The sequence below is a fragment of the Pieris napi genome, chromosome 22 (genome assembly GCF_905475465.1).
Source record: "Pieris napi chromosome 22, ilPieNapi1.2, whole genome shotgun sequence".
Taxonomy (NCBI): Eukaryota; Metazoa; Arthropoda; class Insecta; order Lepidoptera; family Pieridae; genus Pieris; species Pieris napi.
The window spans coordinates 1,196,172-1,212,761 of NC_062255.1; the positions used below are offsets into that span (position 1 = coordinate 1,196,172).

The window sequence follows — 16,590 nt, forward strand, 5'->3', positions numbered from 1 at the left end:
ACCTTTTTGAAATGTATATTATAATATTACTACAACTGAATACTTGTTTTATTTATTTTTTAATATAAAAAAATAACTAATATGTAGAACTTTATCAATTACGTATCAGGCTTGTGGCACGTTGCGGTATTAAATGTCTTACTGGAGGCAGACGAGGTAATCCGGCCTAGTCCCATATGTCTCTTGGGATTTATGTCCGGCAGATTGGCTATTTACTATTATACAAATGAGGTGTACACAAAAGGACAGTCTAACAGAATGTATAACATTTTTGTGGTAAGGAATAATTTTATTAAGAAATATCACAAGAGCTGAATATGACGCAATCATAATTGTAAATTATTACATACATACGTATATATATATATATATATACACTGCAGGCTTTATCAAGAATATATATGGCATACTTATGATAAAGGCAAGAAAGCATGTCAAACGAACAAATATAAATAGTTTCCCACTTTTACTTATATTTTAATTTCAACAAGAGAAAACTGGCATATAAATTTATTAATTTATTAATAAAAGTTTCCCAACGTTCGGCACACTGATTGATACAAGAAAAATAAAATACAATATACAAATTAATGAGACAAACACTTATATTAAACATTCACGAATGATTATAACAAATTTAACAAGTATAAAAACTAAACGAAAATCGATTTTAAAGTGTCAGAGGAGCAACTATGGATATCCAGACATCGCTCGTTTATCAGAATGCTCAATCTGGATATTGGTGAGTTTTGGCCAAAACGCGTTCTTCTGAGAGGACAAATGGGATGATAATGCCTGGGGTATCTAGAGGGTACACAAATTTTAAATTTAGTTAATAGGTTGGGGCAATGCTAGCAAGTATTAGCTAGCCTGGTTTCCTATGTTGGCAACTGGAGATGCCACTGGAGAATAGTAGACAGTAAGTAGAAAGTACATTACTCCTAAAATCAAAATCTTTTTTTTTGTAATAGGAGGCAAACCGGCAAGAGGCTCACCTGATGTTATGTGATCGCCGCCCATGGATTGGCAGAAGGCTCGCAAGTGCGTTGTCAGCCTTTGAAACGTGTGTCTGGAGGAACCTACTGGTATCAAACTGGTCACTTGATATCAAATTGGATTAATAAATAATATTGGAGTATTTAAATATTGCATCCTCGCGTTAAATGTAATGAAAGTATTTTTGGAATCCTTTTAAAACCAATACACTTACAAATATAAAAGCTTGCGATAACATTTGTGACATTGAGCTCTTGCGGGGAAAATGATAAGGTGCATTAAGAAAATTGCAATCCGTGCCACGTCCTGATAAGTCGCCCCTCATTTTGACTTTTATTTATTGCTTTCTCCCGGTTTTAAAATTAACTGTTTATAACCTTCTATACGTAGGTACCAACAACTCGATTATCTGAAACTTTTAATGGTTCAGTGAATAGGCTATCTTGCTCTCACAACTTAATGACTAACATTGATTAAAATATTGATATATTTTACAACAATCTTCAAACTTTTAACTTATTGATGTGAAACATCTTTAGGCGTACGTAAAACCGATTTCTGGCGTGGCGACGCATACCGTGCCGACTCGTCGCCACGCTATATGATGGTATATATATGCAGTAGTGTGTACGCTGTGTGTATTTCAAAGTCACTGATTAAACGAGTTAAGTATTCACGATTTGAAATAAATTCGTAAGTTTTTGTATTTAATGAAAATAAATGTTTATTCAATAAATAGTCATCGTTATCTGGAAAAAAAATCGTAATACTTTATTTTATCATTATGACATATTTAGTTCCTATCACAATCTGTTCTTTTCTGCATATTACTTTTACAAAATAATGTCGATGTTTCACATCTGCCAGACGTCCCGTGACGGCTCACATTTTTTTTTGTTATTTACTATATTATATACTTTAACACACAAATTTTCCAAGACTTCTTTACTTACATTGTTAATTTTTACTATTATTATTATTATAGTACGAGATCCGACTGCCGCATTAGTGCGTTCATCGGTTATTTGCTAAAACCCCAATTTGTATGTATATTTATAATTAGGAGTATATATACGAGTATATCTACCAAGTTGCCTATCAACATTTGGCCGCTAGTATTTTTAATTGATTTTTGGGAAAAAATATCGTCTACATCACGGCAATTTACATAAAGATTTTAGAAAATCACCGGGAATCGAACCTACGACCTCAGGGATAAGAGTCGCACGCTGAAGCCACTACGCCAACACAGCTCATACCGAAGTTACTAACACTAATTTCAACCCACACACAGTGTGTTAAAACACCTCGCTCAATCCGACGGTGGTGTGCGTCGCGTAAATAATCGACAATACGAATATTGAAATACAACACAGGAATCATTGTAGTGCTAATATTATTTCTTGGTTAATGAAAGTATTATTCAAGAGTGTAGCGTTTAGTGTTCAATTATAGTAACTTAAATAAATCCTTAGTGTTGGCCTAGCTCTCATCCCTGGTCGTAGGAACCCCGGCGTGCACCAATGGACTTTCTATGTGCGCAATGGATCCTCGTAACAAGTCGGAAAATGCATATATTATCTGTATAATGGTGTTCCTTTTACTCGATTAGGTACAATACTTTTTAAATCATTGAAATCGGTAAATTTGTTGCGAAGATATTACACATTTTGCCCATAACTTTGTCAGTTTTGGTCGTAGAACAAAAATTTTTGCACCCTATGTTTTAGTTTCTCAAGGACTCTGCATTTATAACATAAAACCATTACGGGTCCCCATTTAACATTCGCTTGATCAGTAAAGGAAAAAATCGTGAGGAAACCGGCTTGCCTAAGATCTAAAATATCGGCGTGTGTCAGACACAGGCAGTTGATCACCTACTTGCCCATTAGATTGATAAATGATCATGAAAAGACAGAAATCCAAGGACCTAAAAATGAGTGAGAATCTAAAACGGAAGAGATTTCATAACATGTCAACTAAAGTTGACCAATTACAATCAAATTAATGTAGCCGTAACATTTATTTAATGTAGTATCCAAATCCAAAGTTTTGGATTTATTTCAAATCCGACATTGTTCTACGATCATGACGGCATGTAAAGTAGTTTTTCAACATACTGAGTGGGTAGTCCATTTATTAGCCACGGTAGCTCATATCTCAACGACCTCCCGCCATATACATTGTTTGCTAAGTAGAGTAAATCTTGGCCTCCCAGCATAATAGATTTTGGACGCGATATTTGCAAAAAATATAAACCTTTTTCGTATTGCATAATACCATTCATTATACGAATTACGAATAAACTTCTCGGTAGTTACAAGTTGGTCAAACAAGAATCCAATAAAAGACAAGTGTCTTTGAATATCGCGATACAAGGCAACATGCTGCTTCTATGGTTCATCATTTCAGTCGGGATTGGTAAGTAACTTTCTTATGATCTTCCTATCAATATAAGATACCTATCAGTCACAATACGTCATTAAAGTTGGTCTGTAAACGCTAAATGTCTAAGATAATTAAACTGTTATGATGTCAACTAGTTTTGCGCAAATATTCTATAATTTAGTAATAGTAATATTATGGCGAGGTTTCGGGGAGTGCCGAGTCCGAGATCTCGAGTATCCAAGTAGAACGCCTTTCCTCACCTCCGACTTGCCTTATTTGGCCGGGTGGAGTGTGACTTTTTTTATAGAATAGGGGGAAAACGAGCCTAGACACCCAAATAGGGCAGTCAAACACCCATTTTTAGTGGGTACGTTGCCGGCCTTTGCGGTAGGCGTATACTCTTACTTTGAACAATTGTATTAAGAAAATTATAAATACTGTATAATTGTAATTAAAATTAATAAATAAAAATTTAAAAAGTTTCGTCACTGTGGCCTATGCCGTGTAGTACCTTTAACGCTGGCAGCATTTTCTCACTGTATTGCGATACTTATTAGTAAATCATTATAATAATTGTTATTATTATATTTTAAAATTCGTTCTTTATTACATAAAGAACAACAATAAATGAAAACTTTTCTGCAAATATTCTATAGTTCATAACGGTAAATTGTCAACACAGACTAAAAATCGACTCCGGTATCTATTATCTATGATTTTCTTTTTTCAGGGTTGCACTTATGTTTGGAAATCTCGTATCCTTGTAATGATAATGAGTTGGAAGAAAAGTTTGGCTGCGACAGAATCTGTTCAGCTCGAAGCGAACCTTGTACTATCATTGCAAACGATGATTCGAATAAATGTTTTTGTGCTTTGGGATTTTTCAGAGACCACAATGGAAAGTGTGTGCTTGCCAGCGATTGTTCTCAATCTGGTCTGTTTTACACTTTATATTACGTACATTATTGTTGGCCAAGAGGCTTCAGATATTATATAGATATTATATAAGATATGATACATGCATCAGCATGCATCAGCATGTGTATCTACACAAAATATTTTTACTGTGTAAAATACAGTTAACTTGTCAAAAGAGAGGAAGAACGAAGAGACTGGCTGCTCACAACACAGGGAATTCTAGTGCACTTTATTTTTAAATAGTTCAGCGTTATTTATAAAAGATCTGAGACTAACTTAAGTAGTAAAAGACAATTCCATGATTAAGAAATCAAAAACAGGAAAATGTCTCTCTTATACTCATACTATCTGTTAGTAAAAAATCTGTGGCACTACAATTTTATTTTTAGGTCAGATTTCTGTATATGTTTCATGATCATTTGTCAATCTAATAGGCAAGTAGGTGATCATCGTCTTATGCCTGACACACGTCGACTTTTTGTGTCTAAAGCAAGCCGGTTTCCTCACGATGTTTTCCTTCACCGTTCGGGCGAATGTTAAATGCACTTAGTAGGAAAGTCCATTGGTGCACAGCCGGGGATCAAACCAACGACCTCAGTGATGAGAGTTGCACGCTAAAGCCAAAACCAACACAAAACAAAACAAAAGTGTATACAGTTACAAAAACATTTTTGAATAACATAGTTGATAACCGAATCGAACTTCAATATACCCCTCATCCGTCAATTAACAATAACCTTTTAAACCCAGATACCACAACCACCACGCATTATTTAATGAAATGTGGTTTACACCAAACATATAAAACATGTGAGCCCTGTGAGAAAACATGTGTGGAGCCCAACCCAGTGTGTAAAAGGATTTGTGTGGATTCAAACTCTAGCTGCGAGCCAGCTTGTATGACCGGATGCTTTTGTGAAGATGGGTATTTTAAGGCCCCCGATGGGCGATGCGTTCTTCTAGATGACTGTCCTAAAGGTGGGTGAATATAAAAAGTATAAACAATACAAATATTTATTGTGTTTATTGGTGGTGACTGGTCGGACTTGAATCTGTGTATGCGGTGATGTTATTTCGACTATGTATTTGCGTATTGTTCCCACGAGAATGTAAGTGCGTGCTCCTTTTCCACCATGCTTATTGCTGATAGAAGACAAAGATATGTTTTTTTTTCGTTTATATATTTTATTATTATAGTTAATTACTTAACGATGGAACGTGGTGTAATGGTTGCAGCTCCTTCAAACATTGTGTTAAACAAAATACTTAGCTAATAGCTATTAAAAAGAGTGGCGGAGTGTTTATTGCCAGTTCTTCTCGTCCGTTTTACCCTTGATTTGAGAACTGGCAGTAAATGTGAAAATAGAAGATTAAAAAGCATCAAGTAAGCCAGTATATTTACTTATTTTTGCAGCGGAAATAATGAGTGTCGCCAACGAGCCCTCAATCGAAGAGTGTCAGCAAGACGAGGTGTTTGTATGGTGTGGGTGGTGTGAAGCGACATGTTCACAACCCAGCCCCGACTGTCCACCAGACGTGTGCACGCGAGGGTGTCTGTGTCGTCCACCTCTATTGCGGCACAGGAGTGGACACTGCGTGGAAAAGAGGGACTGCTTCGGACGTAAGTACATCATTTAATCATGCTTAAATAAAAGCCTTATTTTAGTGAGGCAGTCATAGATAAATAAAAAAGAATATCTGTGATTAGCTACTTGTCTATGTAGAAAAAATACATCATGAGATGAGATGATCCGAGGCAATAATATAAAAATGGCTAGCGCCTAGAAATCAAATGACAAGAGGAAAAGACAAATGGAGTAAAATTGTGACACGATGGTAGACCGGGAGATAGTGATACAAAATATTGAATCATTTGCACCAGTATCCTACCCTAGTATACCTAGTCTTATTTTTATTGGACTATCGGAAAATTCTAGAATTTTTGTGGAACAAATCGTTTGACACCCTAATTAATCCTATGATTTCGACTAACGCCCACGCGATTGGGCCGCCGGTACCAGCGCTATGACCATCATTTTTCTTTTTTTCATTGCGTAATAAGACCCCTGAAGAACTGCCATACTGGCGCCAAATGACCCAATATTTTGTGTCACTATCTCCCGGTCTACTAGGGAAGGCAAAAGGAGTAGAGGAAGACCACAAAAAAGATAAGAATACGACCTCAGACAAGTGGCAGGAGTGATTTGGAACAGAGTGGACCAAGATAGACCTGAATGGAAAAGGTTAAAGGAGCCCTTTGCCGACTGGCAAACAGATCTGCAGAAATCAAGCAAGATCCAAATATTAGAATAGTTTCTTCAACCTTCTAATACCTAGATAATGTAATGAACTATGTTTATGTGTGTGTAGGTACACAATAAGTCGATCTGAAAAAAAAGGCTATATTATTTAGTGCCTATAAATCACACTCCATTCGCCACTGACAAAACAAGATTGTCAAGCAGAAAGCTGACTCCTTTATTACAATTAAACACAGTAGTTTTTAAATGTCACCTGTAGACTGTTTCTATTATGCAATAAATTCAAAAAAAGTATGATCCTGTAACTATTCTGTGGTTCCTTAAGTAAAACGTTAGTCCAATCTATTATACTGGCAACCCAGGGGGCTTAGACAAGATGCCTTCACAGTAGTGTATGTAGAGTAGATATATTATGTGTTTATATGTTTTATATTTCCAGACACATGCCACGATCGTAACGAGGAATATGTTTGTCGGTATGGCTGTGAACCAAGTTGCGAGCGCCGGGCGTGCTTTCGTCAACGTCGCTGTTCCTTGGGATGTCATTGCAAATTTGGACTGTTAAGAGATAGAGATGGAAAATGTGTAACAGCCGATAAATGTGAAAGAAATATTACTATGAATAATATTACTAATACTCCGCCTTTCGTATAAATGTATAAAATTATAAAATGTGTTTAATATATCGAATAATTGTTCAATATCTGTTTTTAATTTAGTTTAGTTTATCTACCTCTTCCTACAATGTCGCAGTTAGTCAAATGATAATAAAATTATGTCAAATTTTTGTGTAGCTAACGTAAGGCGAGACTTAACACAGATTACGGTATCCTTATGTAAAAATTTGACTATGTTACGGGGCGAGGTGCCCGAAAAATCTACTGCGCAACTAATGTCGACAACTATAGGTAGATATTCAAGCTTTTTTCCAAATCATACTGACTATTTTGCTGAACCAACATCACATCACAAATTTAAATTTCATCTTCTTTATACATACTTTGATTATGGTTCCTGGTTGATACATTTTCTATTAAAACTACCTTTGCTATATACGTATAAGAATTATTTTAAACGCAATCTGTTATATTATTCAATATAGTGAATAATTATATAATAATTATCACTAAATAAATTCAAATCACTCGCTAAACGTAAATTAATCAATAAAGCTTTTTATAAATTTGACAAATACTTAAATGATCCTAATCCTTGGGTTTGATTTGCTCCAGTTCAAACAATTAGTATGACTCAAAACTTAGCGATTAAAAAGAGTGGCGGAAAGTTTCTTGCCAGTTCTTCTTGCCCACTCTACGTCCTTGACTTGCGAACCGGTAGTAAATGTAAATTTAGAATTAATTTAACTTTTTTTTGGCGTTCATAAGTGTGCTTGTTTTATAGGTATTTTGAGTTTGAACAAAATCCTAAATTTTTATCCAGTTTTAGGGGTATATAATTTTAGTTTAGTTCTTTTTATATAATTATTTTTTAATACCATATTAACATGTTGAACTCCCTCTGCAATCAGTGTATTAATAGTTATTACCTGTGGATCACTCATCACAGCGAGGAACGCTGTCACGCTATCTGTGGTTGTAATTTGTATAATGTATAGCATTCCAAAAAAAAAAAAAAAAAAAATGTATAGCTTTCTCGACGAATGATGTTGTTGACCTTTAAATTTTGTTTTTAAAGAAATAGTAATAGTTACTCATTTTTATTTTCAACACTGCCCGAGTTTTTAATATAACGTCGCTTAGTGGATACAAAAAATGAGTGAAAAATTAAAAGAACTCCGAGAAAGGTCTCAAAAGCGGAAGAAGCTACTCGCACAAACGGTTTGTTGAAAAGTAACCATAAAATTACAGAACGCCGTATAAGTTGTTACAAATAAAGTGTTTTTTTTACTGAATATATCGTATAGTTACCGTCGTTATCTAATAAAATACACAGTAATGTCAAATGTATCCAAAGTAAACTTTCCTACCTAGCCTAGAAAAGTTGATAATAAGTAGTCGTTATGTTAACAATGAAGAATTATTTGAAATCTGAAACATGTTTGTCTTATAAAATGTAAAGATGTAGTGGTATATATTATTAAGGTGTTAAATCATATTTCAAGATTCAAACTTTCTATTCCTCTTCAATCATGGTCATTACAGTCTACACTCTGCACTGACTTAGTAATATATACAATAGAAAAGTCTGTTATATTTAGACTTGTTACAGCTTGGTGTGTCTAGTGTGAGTGAATTGCGGCATGCCCTCGGTACAGGTTTGGATGTTTTACCAAAAAAACAAGCTACAGCAGGTTTCAGTGCCAGTGGCAGCGAAAAGCCTACACCTAAGGAGCCTGATAGTTTAGTTTACACAGATTCATCAACATTTTTGAAGGTTTGTGAACTATCTTTGGTAATTCTTATCTTCCTGGTACTATAGCTAGTCATGCATGCATATAATATAGAATCAAGATGGGATTCTCTTACTATATATATTCATAATTGATAAATTAATTTCTGTTTTAGGGTACACAATCATCAAATCCTCACAATGACTACTGCCAACATTTTGTGGACACAGGACAGAGACCACAGAACTTTATACGTGATGTGGGACTTGCTGACCGATTTGAAGAGTACCCTAAACTACGGGAGTTAATAAAGTTGAAAGATGAGCTGATTTCTCGTACTGCAACACCACCTATGTATCTTAAGTGTGACCTCAAGGTGAAAAAACTCTTATTTGACCTATTTTGTAAAACATTAGTGTCTGATATTTTTTATATTATACTACAATACATTCTAAAAATTTTCTAATCTCTTCATTTATATAAAATTAAAGCTATACAAAATTAAAATTTATGCTAAATTTTTTTGCAAGAGAAAATTGTTTTGGTCTTTAAAGTATAGATGGCGAGTGGCCTACTTGCCTTTAAAGTAAAATTATCATTATATTTCATTCTTAAAGTAATTAAAAACATCCGCAGACTTTTGACTTGAAGACAATGGGTGTGAAGTTTGATGTAATATTAGTGGAGCCACCCTTAGGAGCCGGTTGGAGGTGGAAAGATGTTCTAGCCTTGGAATTGCATCATATTGCTCAACCACGATCTTTTGTGTTCCTATGGTGTGGAAGTTCAGAAGGTAAGTTATCTGGCGGTGGAGGATGAGGCAAAGGTAGACTTCTTGACCTCTTTACAATGTAACTGTTACTGAAAACCCAAATTATGCCAAAATTTCATATACAAAATAATATTTCTAAATTTTTGTTCACTTGTTTAATGTCTCTACTAGGTATTTCTAAGGACTTTCTTCATATTCGGTAATCCATAGCTATAGTTATATATTATATATCCATAGTTATATCCTGGTACTCTCAACTCTGCATCTAAATTCGTTCAGGCATCAGAACAAACATCTATTGAAACTTTAGCACATTTATTTCATTAATTTATAAACTATAAGAGATTTCTTTAGCCTTCATTGAAATTATATTTTCAGGGCTAGACATGGGCCGTGAGTGCCTTAAAAAGTGGGGCTTTCGTCGCTGTGAAGATATTTGTTGGATAAAGACGAATATAAAGAATCCGGGACACTCTAAAAACCTTGAACACAATGCTGTCTTCCAACGTACAAAGGAGCACTGTCTTATGGGTGAGTCGTACTAAGATAATTTCATGAAGATTTGTTTATGATTGAACTATTTTTATATATAGACATAATAATACTTAATGGTAAAAATAATATTAGTAAAAGTTAGCAGTGTTTAATGAAGTCTTGTGTAAAAGTATATAGTTAATAAAATTAAAAAGAAGAATAATTGAATTTAATATATATAAAACAAATTAAACCTTACAAATAATTTCCATACCAATCCTGTGTCCATTCTGAATAGTGTAAATTGTTTATTTTTAGGTATTAAGGGAACAGTTCGTCGTTCGGTGGACGGTGATTTCATTCATGCAAATGTTGATATAGACTTGATTATATCCGAGGATCCTGAGTTTGGTTCCACGGAAAAACCGATTGAGATATTTCATATTATGGAGCATTTTTGTCTTGGCCGGAGAAGGTATGTTAGATAATTTTATTTTGTAATAGTTTTTCTGCTATCATAAAATGCATACTGTGATCATTAGTCAAAGATAAAATACAGGAAATATACAACAGAAATAAAATATTTTCAGGAAAATTTAATCCTATTTCATAGATATCCACCATTGGTCATTAAGTAGATTATTGTTTTTATTGAATTACAGGTGAAACTGTTGGTAAAAATAATGTTACGAAATTAATTTCATGCCACTAATTTCGTAATGTAATTCCGGCTTAAGGTGTACTGTAACTTGAAGTTTGTTGGGGGACTAGACCGACCCATAGGTTCGTTTGTATAAAATGTTTAAAATGTTTGGTCGCCTAAAAAGGGCAGTCTTAGCAGCCCACTTTTAGTGGGTGCGTTGCCGGCCTTTGAACACTCTAACTTTGAATATTTGTAGGTGTTTCAGGGAAGACCCCACCGGTTGTCGATTCTACAGTTCGCTAGTTCGCAAAAGAAAGTGCCATGTTCTACACATGTTCATGTTCATTGAAAAATGATATTATTAACAATTCTAAGCGACCCCCAACAACCTTCAGGTTTCATAATATACCTTAAGCTGGAATTACATAACAAAATTTGTGGCATGAAATTTATTTCGTGGTTACTGCGATACTGAGGCTTTCACGACACTAATTATTCTACGAAATTACTTTCGCATATATCGAAACTACTTTCGTGAAACTGATTTCCCATGCATGCCACTAATTTAGTAATGTAATTCCGGCTTTACGTGTGTTCCATACAAACCTATATTTAAAAAGTATATCCTTCTGCCATAGCTAATAAAGACTTGAACCATAAACAGATCTGCACAAACTAATTTTCGACAGCTTTCTAACAAAACCACATAATTGAATAAATTGTTTTACGTCTTGTAAAACTTCTCTATAGAAGTTTAAAAATGTCCACATTGATATTAGATTCTTAGCAGTGCTGGCCTAGTGGCTTGAAATTGCGGCTCTCAACCGTGAAGTCGAGCGTACGCTATAGCGTCTAACATCTGTCAGACCCAGTTCATCTACTCGCCTATAATGATAAATGATTTATTTCTGTAAGTAGGTTTTTACAAACACTTTTACACGTCAAGCATATTTTTTAAAAAAACTAGATGAGATCGACGTTTCCTATCTGACTACTCTGAGAAGAAACGCCGAAACAAACTCAGAGGTCACAGTCTCTTTTAAAGTCCAGACATAACTAACAAGATTATGTGAAGACCATGTAGATTGTAGTCTGAAATGGTCTTTTGAGGAAAGAACCACACAGATTGAGTGGACCTGTCAAGTCCAAAGACAAGACATTTGGGTAGGCCGCATAAATTACTCAAACTGTCAGACTAAAATAAACTGATGAAAATCGAGACCATCACTCATGTAGGGCTGAGTTCTAAACAATTCAATATTGACATATTTTATTCGATTTTTCTTGTAGATTGCATTTATTCGGTCGTGACTCAACCATCCGTCCAGGCTGGGTGACAATTGGACATGAATTGACGAACTCCAATTTCAACGCTGATTTATACGCCTCGTACTTCAATGAGGGCCGCGAAACGACGGGTTGTACGGAGCGTATCGAGGCGCTTCGCCCCAAAAGCCCTCCGAACACGAGTAAGGGCACTCGCCCTAGGGGAAGGGGGGGTTTCCGCAGCAGGGGTAGGGGCAGGGGATCTATAGGTTAAGCCTAAATAAATATATATTCTGTAACTGTTTTATTATTAATCAAGACCTTTTGGAAGTATAAAATAAGTTGTTCCGCGATTAAAATTTAACTAAAGTTGTTAAAAGAACGGCGGGCTACGTGTTATAGCTGAGGACGAGACTTTGACCGCCAGTTTGATAGTTTGCGAGTTACATTTTGACACAGTAACTATTTTAGTTGCATGCAGTATTTGACGGATTTTAACTGATTCAAAAAAGGATGTTATCAGATTGACTCATTTGTGTGACATTGTTAGAATTGAATATGATCTATTTAGTATCCATAGTGTCATGGTTGCAGGTCCTTACAAACGTTGTGTAAAACAAAAAACTTGGCGATTAAAAAGAGTGGCAGAGTTTATTACCAGTTCTTCTCTTCCGTTCTACGCCCTTGATTTGAGAACTGGCAGTAAATGTAAAATTAGAAGCATTTAATGTATATTTCTTTTTTGACGTTCATAAGTGTACATTGTGTTACCTATGATTATTGACATTGATGACTTTGACATACATGTACAAACTTTGGGAATTATACAAGTCGGTTGAATGTTTCTAAGTCATCTTCAGACGGCTTTCTCGTTCCTTATCCAGCTGTTCAATAGAAATAGTAAATAAAACACAAGACTATATACATCAATATATTTATTTTACATAGGTTGTCTTTAAATCAACTCGACTATTCTGAAGTTCATCAAAATATAAAAAAGACAAAACAAAAATATGACATATGAGATCTTTTACTTACTAAGATTAGAAAAATTTACATGTTCTTTTATTATTTTAATTATTGTGAAACTAAGAATTTACGATTCATAAAAATTTATGCGCCGGCGCTTCGCTCGCTTAGGAATTCAATTTATAAAAAAAACATCGAGTTTTTTGAGCAGTTTCGTTTAAATTACTGTACACTCGTTGGATAATATAGCGAACCAAGATTTTAGATCTTTATAACTTAGCTTTCCTCTTCCAATAATCGTATTAAGCAAAGCTCTTTAAAATATATTGGATTTTAGAAGCGCTTGTATAATGAGACGGGCGCAGCTCCGGCGCTGGTACCCAATTGACTCACTCCTCTGACTACAGTAACACGGCCCATTGTCAAGTCTTATATTACATAATTCATTTTGTTATCATTATACAAGGCATATTCTTTCATTTAGCGACGCGAGCGCACGTCGTTCGAGTAACAGGAGCTTAAAACAATTACATATTCAAGTAATTACCGGATCAACGTGCTTTAATCCCAGCTCGAAAGACGGTGCTCGGGCCCCTAGCGACACCCTTCTAGTATAATCGTCATAAGATCACATTTTTCTTATAAGGCAAACAACAATCTTTAAAGCTAAACCTTTGATGAAGGACAAGGGGAAGGGAGCGACCGATAACGAATTCTCATGCAAAACAAAATTAATTGGAATGGGGATTTTAACTAAACATGACTTTCAGAAAAGAAAGCAACGCACTAACATCTAAATTTGTACTTGATAAACGCGTAAAAATACGGACGCCAAATAGATTCAAATTCGCTTCATTTATTCGACTTATATAATCTATATTTACAAATTCGAAAACAAAATGGCGCGCGCGGGTTTCGTGAAAAGCGTTTAAAATTAAATTATAAACTAATTAATGAGACAATTGTTAATTGATGAAACTTAAACATATATTTTTCAGACTGGAAGCATTCGGGACAGCTGAGCCCACATAACTTTAAACAAAGGGGCGAACCGTTTAAATATTTTACAATTTTGTGATGATAATACTTATAAATTAAAACAATTGGAAGTCGGTAGCCCCTTTATCAACACTGCATTCCGTTCGGACGATTCTATGACGTTCCTAACCTACCTTACCGCCTAACTTACGCTTAACTCCTTTGCCGACCATAAACTCCAGAACGAGTGCGTTTCAAACATTCAGAATTTCAATACAAAAATAACCTGTGGCATAAAACACAAACACTAGGTTACTTTTGCTTTAATCGATTCATCGAACCTAAACGTCATAGAAATCAGAACAATAAGGCTATGTCCGAATGTTGTGTGTTGTGTTGATTATGAATTTGAATCCATGCTAACTGTGGAAGATCAATGTCACACTCAAGATGTAATCAACAGCTGACAGATAGCTGCTTTATGAGTAATCAATAACCGATGCTATTGTCAAACTTCAAGTGTCACTCCAGGTTTTAATGTGACACAAGGGAACTGTCAGTTATAGCCTCACAACATCGGCTTATATTGGCACAATATTAGCAATTGCACAACGCCAGATTAGATATATTATTTTCACTGTAACATGGCTCTCAAAAAAATCGTTGAAGTAACATGCAAGAATAGTCAATCGTCTAAAATTTGGCAAAACATGCTCGGAGCAAATGTAGCCTCATCAAGATACACGCGGCACACAAGTATAAAATTATAAAAGTATTACACAATATACAAAATAAAATACCGTAGGTATGTCAATAGTTAAGATGCATAGATTAGAATTTAAAATCCTATAAAAGTATTGCCCGTTATACCTGCGCACTGACAGGTCAATATAGATAACCTACAAGCATTATCAATTTCTAAAGTGACAGCGTTGTTGTGAATACGTTTTTGTCACTGGCAAGAAGGTCCTATCAGTGCGTAAATAAACAAATGAAACCGTTTTTTATTAGAAGTAGGTTTTTAGTGTCAAAAATTCTGACACTTAGGCCGTGTCGGCCCGTTTATAACGGGAACTAAACAACTGTTTATATATTTTAAAATGAGGGTAGAATGTCTCTAAGTAATATTGTTAATCAAGCTGAGTTTATATTTATGAATGAAATTTATCACTAGGCCACCGCTTTTAATAGCTATGTCTACAGTTGAAGTTTTAATTCAACTACGAAGAGGATAAAGTATTATTAATTAAAGCAGATTATTAATTTATGTATTGTATTAACAACATATCATCCATCAAGTGAGAAGCAACCTCCTGTCTAATTTAATAGCTATTTAGAAAACATCACATAAAACAATGTGTAATATATATGTATTCTGTTTTTTAACACAACTGTAGACACAGCCAGGTGACAATGAGATCTTTGAACTTATAAAATGTCTATTGTTATTTATAATGACCACTCAACAAACATAAAAACATGCCTTGTACCGACTTACATTCGTGTATCTAAGATTCTTAAAAATTCCTATCAAGAGCTTTCTATAGAAAAATAATGGCGATCAATTTGTGGAGATATAATTTAATGTATCAGTAACGCTGCAACCTTTTAGGTCTGGCCTCATGTGTTTCGTGACTGTTTCTTCTAATAGGCAAGTAGGTGATCAGGCTTTTGCGTTTGACACACAGACTTCATGGGTCGAAGGCCGGTTTCCCCAAGGAACTTCCTTCACCTTACGAGCGAGTGTTAAATGCGCATATAGAAAGTATGTGTTTTTTTTTTCAATGTAAAAAATATCTGCCTCATCTACCCGCAAAACCCGCTACAGAAGAAAGAATAGCTAAAAATAAATCCTGGCCTGGGGAACACTTGGAGTTAAAGAAGCACTTCTGACCCTTCGATAGCATCAACATAATTTAACAGAAAGAGACTGACTACTAATAGGTTTCTATAATTATTCAGTTTTTAAGTATATGAGGGTAGTTGCTTGACTTGCTTAGAAGCACAGTATGCAATGTTTTTATGCTTTGCTTTCTATCTTCCAAGATCTGGTCGCACTACTGAAAGACTTAAAAACCTATAGAGAAAAATCATTATCATCAAAATAGGCTCAGTAGATTATGAGATATCTCGAAGGGTATTATACTTAGGTAACGAAGAAATAGTCGTATTATTTTTTTAAATACTACCATTGTAGGCATGTTTTCAATTAAATGTCGAGAAGTCAGGTGGGAAAATTTTAAATTAAATAATATAAAATTTACAAAAAAAATTACTAATTTGATTTTGTACTCCGTCATACAATATATCTGTAGTCATTTCGTTAATTAAATTAAACTTGAATCCTAAAAACTAAGACGGTCTTAATTTTTCAAGAATTTTCGGAATCTACTATTAAAAAAAACAAGAGTCGGCTATGATAATACTCTCAATGTACTGTGAATAGACAAGCTGTCACTGTCATGCGATTTGACAGATTCTGTGATAACGCTGAAGGGAATTTGATACGAGTGTATTTGTCAACCTATTAAAATGCATTTTCAAATTCTAACGAAATTCAATAAAAATACCAAAA

General features: G+C 34.7%; 2 protein-coding genes across 2 annotated transcripts; both read left to right on the forward strand.

Moving 5' to 3' along the window:
- Positions 1–3,120: 3,120 nt before the first annotated feature.
- On the forward strand, positions 3,121–7,244 carry LOC125060604 (zonadhesin-like). Its single transcript, XM_047665548.1, has 5 exons — positions 3,121–3,417; positions 4,115–4,318; positions 5,053–5,280; positions 5,717–5,923; positions 7,003–7,244. Exons 1-5 carry the CDS (start codon positions 3,381–3,383, stop codon positions 7,215–7,217), a joined length of 891 nt encoding a protein of 296 aa, XP_047521504.1. The 5' UTR covers positions 3,121–3,380; the 3' UTR covers positions 7,218–7,244.
- Positions 7,245–8,206: 962 nt separating this feature from the next.
- LOC125060603 (N6-adenosine-methyltransferase non-catalytic subunit) lies at positions 8,207–12,367 on the forward strand. Its single transcript, XM_047665547.1, has 7 exons — positions 8,207–8,401; positions 8,793–8,957; positions 9,089–9,289; positions 9,550–9,706; positions 10,064–10,216; positions 10,478–10,634; positions 12,093–12,367. The coding sequence occupies exons 1-7, from the start codon at positions 8,336–8,338 to the stop codon at positions 12,340–12,342; spliced, it is 1,149 nt and encodes a 382-aa protein (XP_047521503.1). The 5' UTR covers positions 8,207–8,335; the 3' UTR covers positions 12,343–12,367.
- The last annotated feature ends 4,223 nt before the right edge of the window (positions 12,368–16,590 follow it).

Excerpts from the sequence above, each read along its gene's own strand:
- LOC125060603 (XM_047665547.1), top strand. The coding sequence starts at position 8,336 with ATGAGTGAAAAATTAAAAGAACTCCGAGAAAGGTCTCAAAAGCGGAAG. Across the intron at positions 9,290-9,549 it reads ATCTTAAGTGTGACCTCAAG|ACTTTTGACTTGAAGACAAT; the intron begins GTGAAAAAACTC and ends AAACATCCGCAG. Across the intron at positions 10,635-12,092 it reads TTTTGTCTTGGCCGGAGAAG|ATTGCATTTATTCGGTCGTG; the intron begins GTATGTTAGATA and ends TTTTTCTTGTAG.
- LOC125060604 (XM_047665548.1), top strand. The coding sequence starts at position 3,381 with ATGCTGCTTCTATGGTTCATCATTTCAGTCGGGATTG. Across the intron at positions 3,418-4,114 it reads CATCATTTCAGTCGGGATTG|GGTTGCACTTATGTTTGGAA; the intron begins GTAAGTAACTTT and ends TTCTTTTTTCAG. Across the intron at positions 4,319-5,052 it reads CAGCGATTGTTCTCAATCTG|ATACCACAACCACCACGCAT; the intron begins GTCTGTTTTACA and ends TTTTAAACCCAG.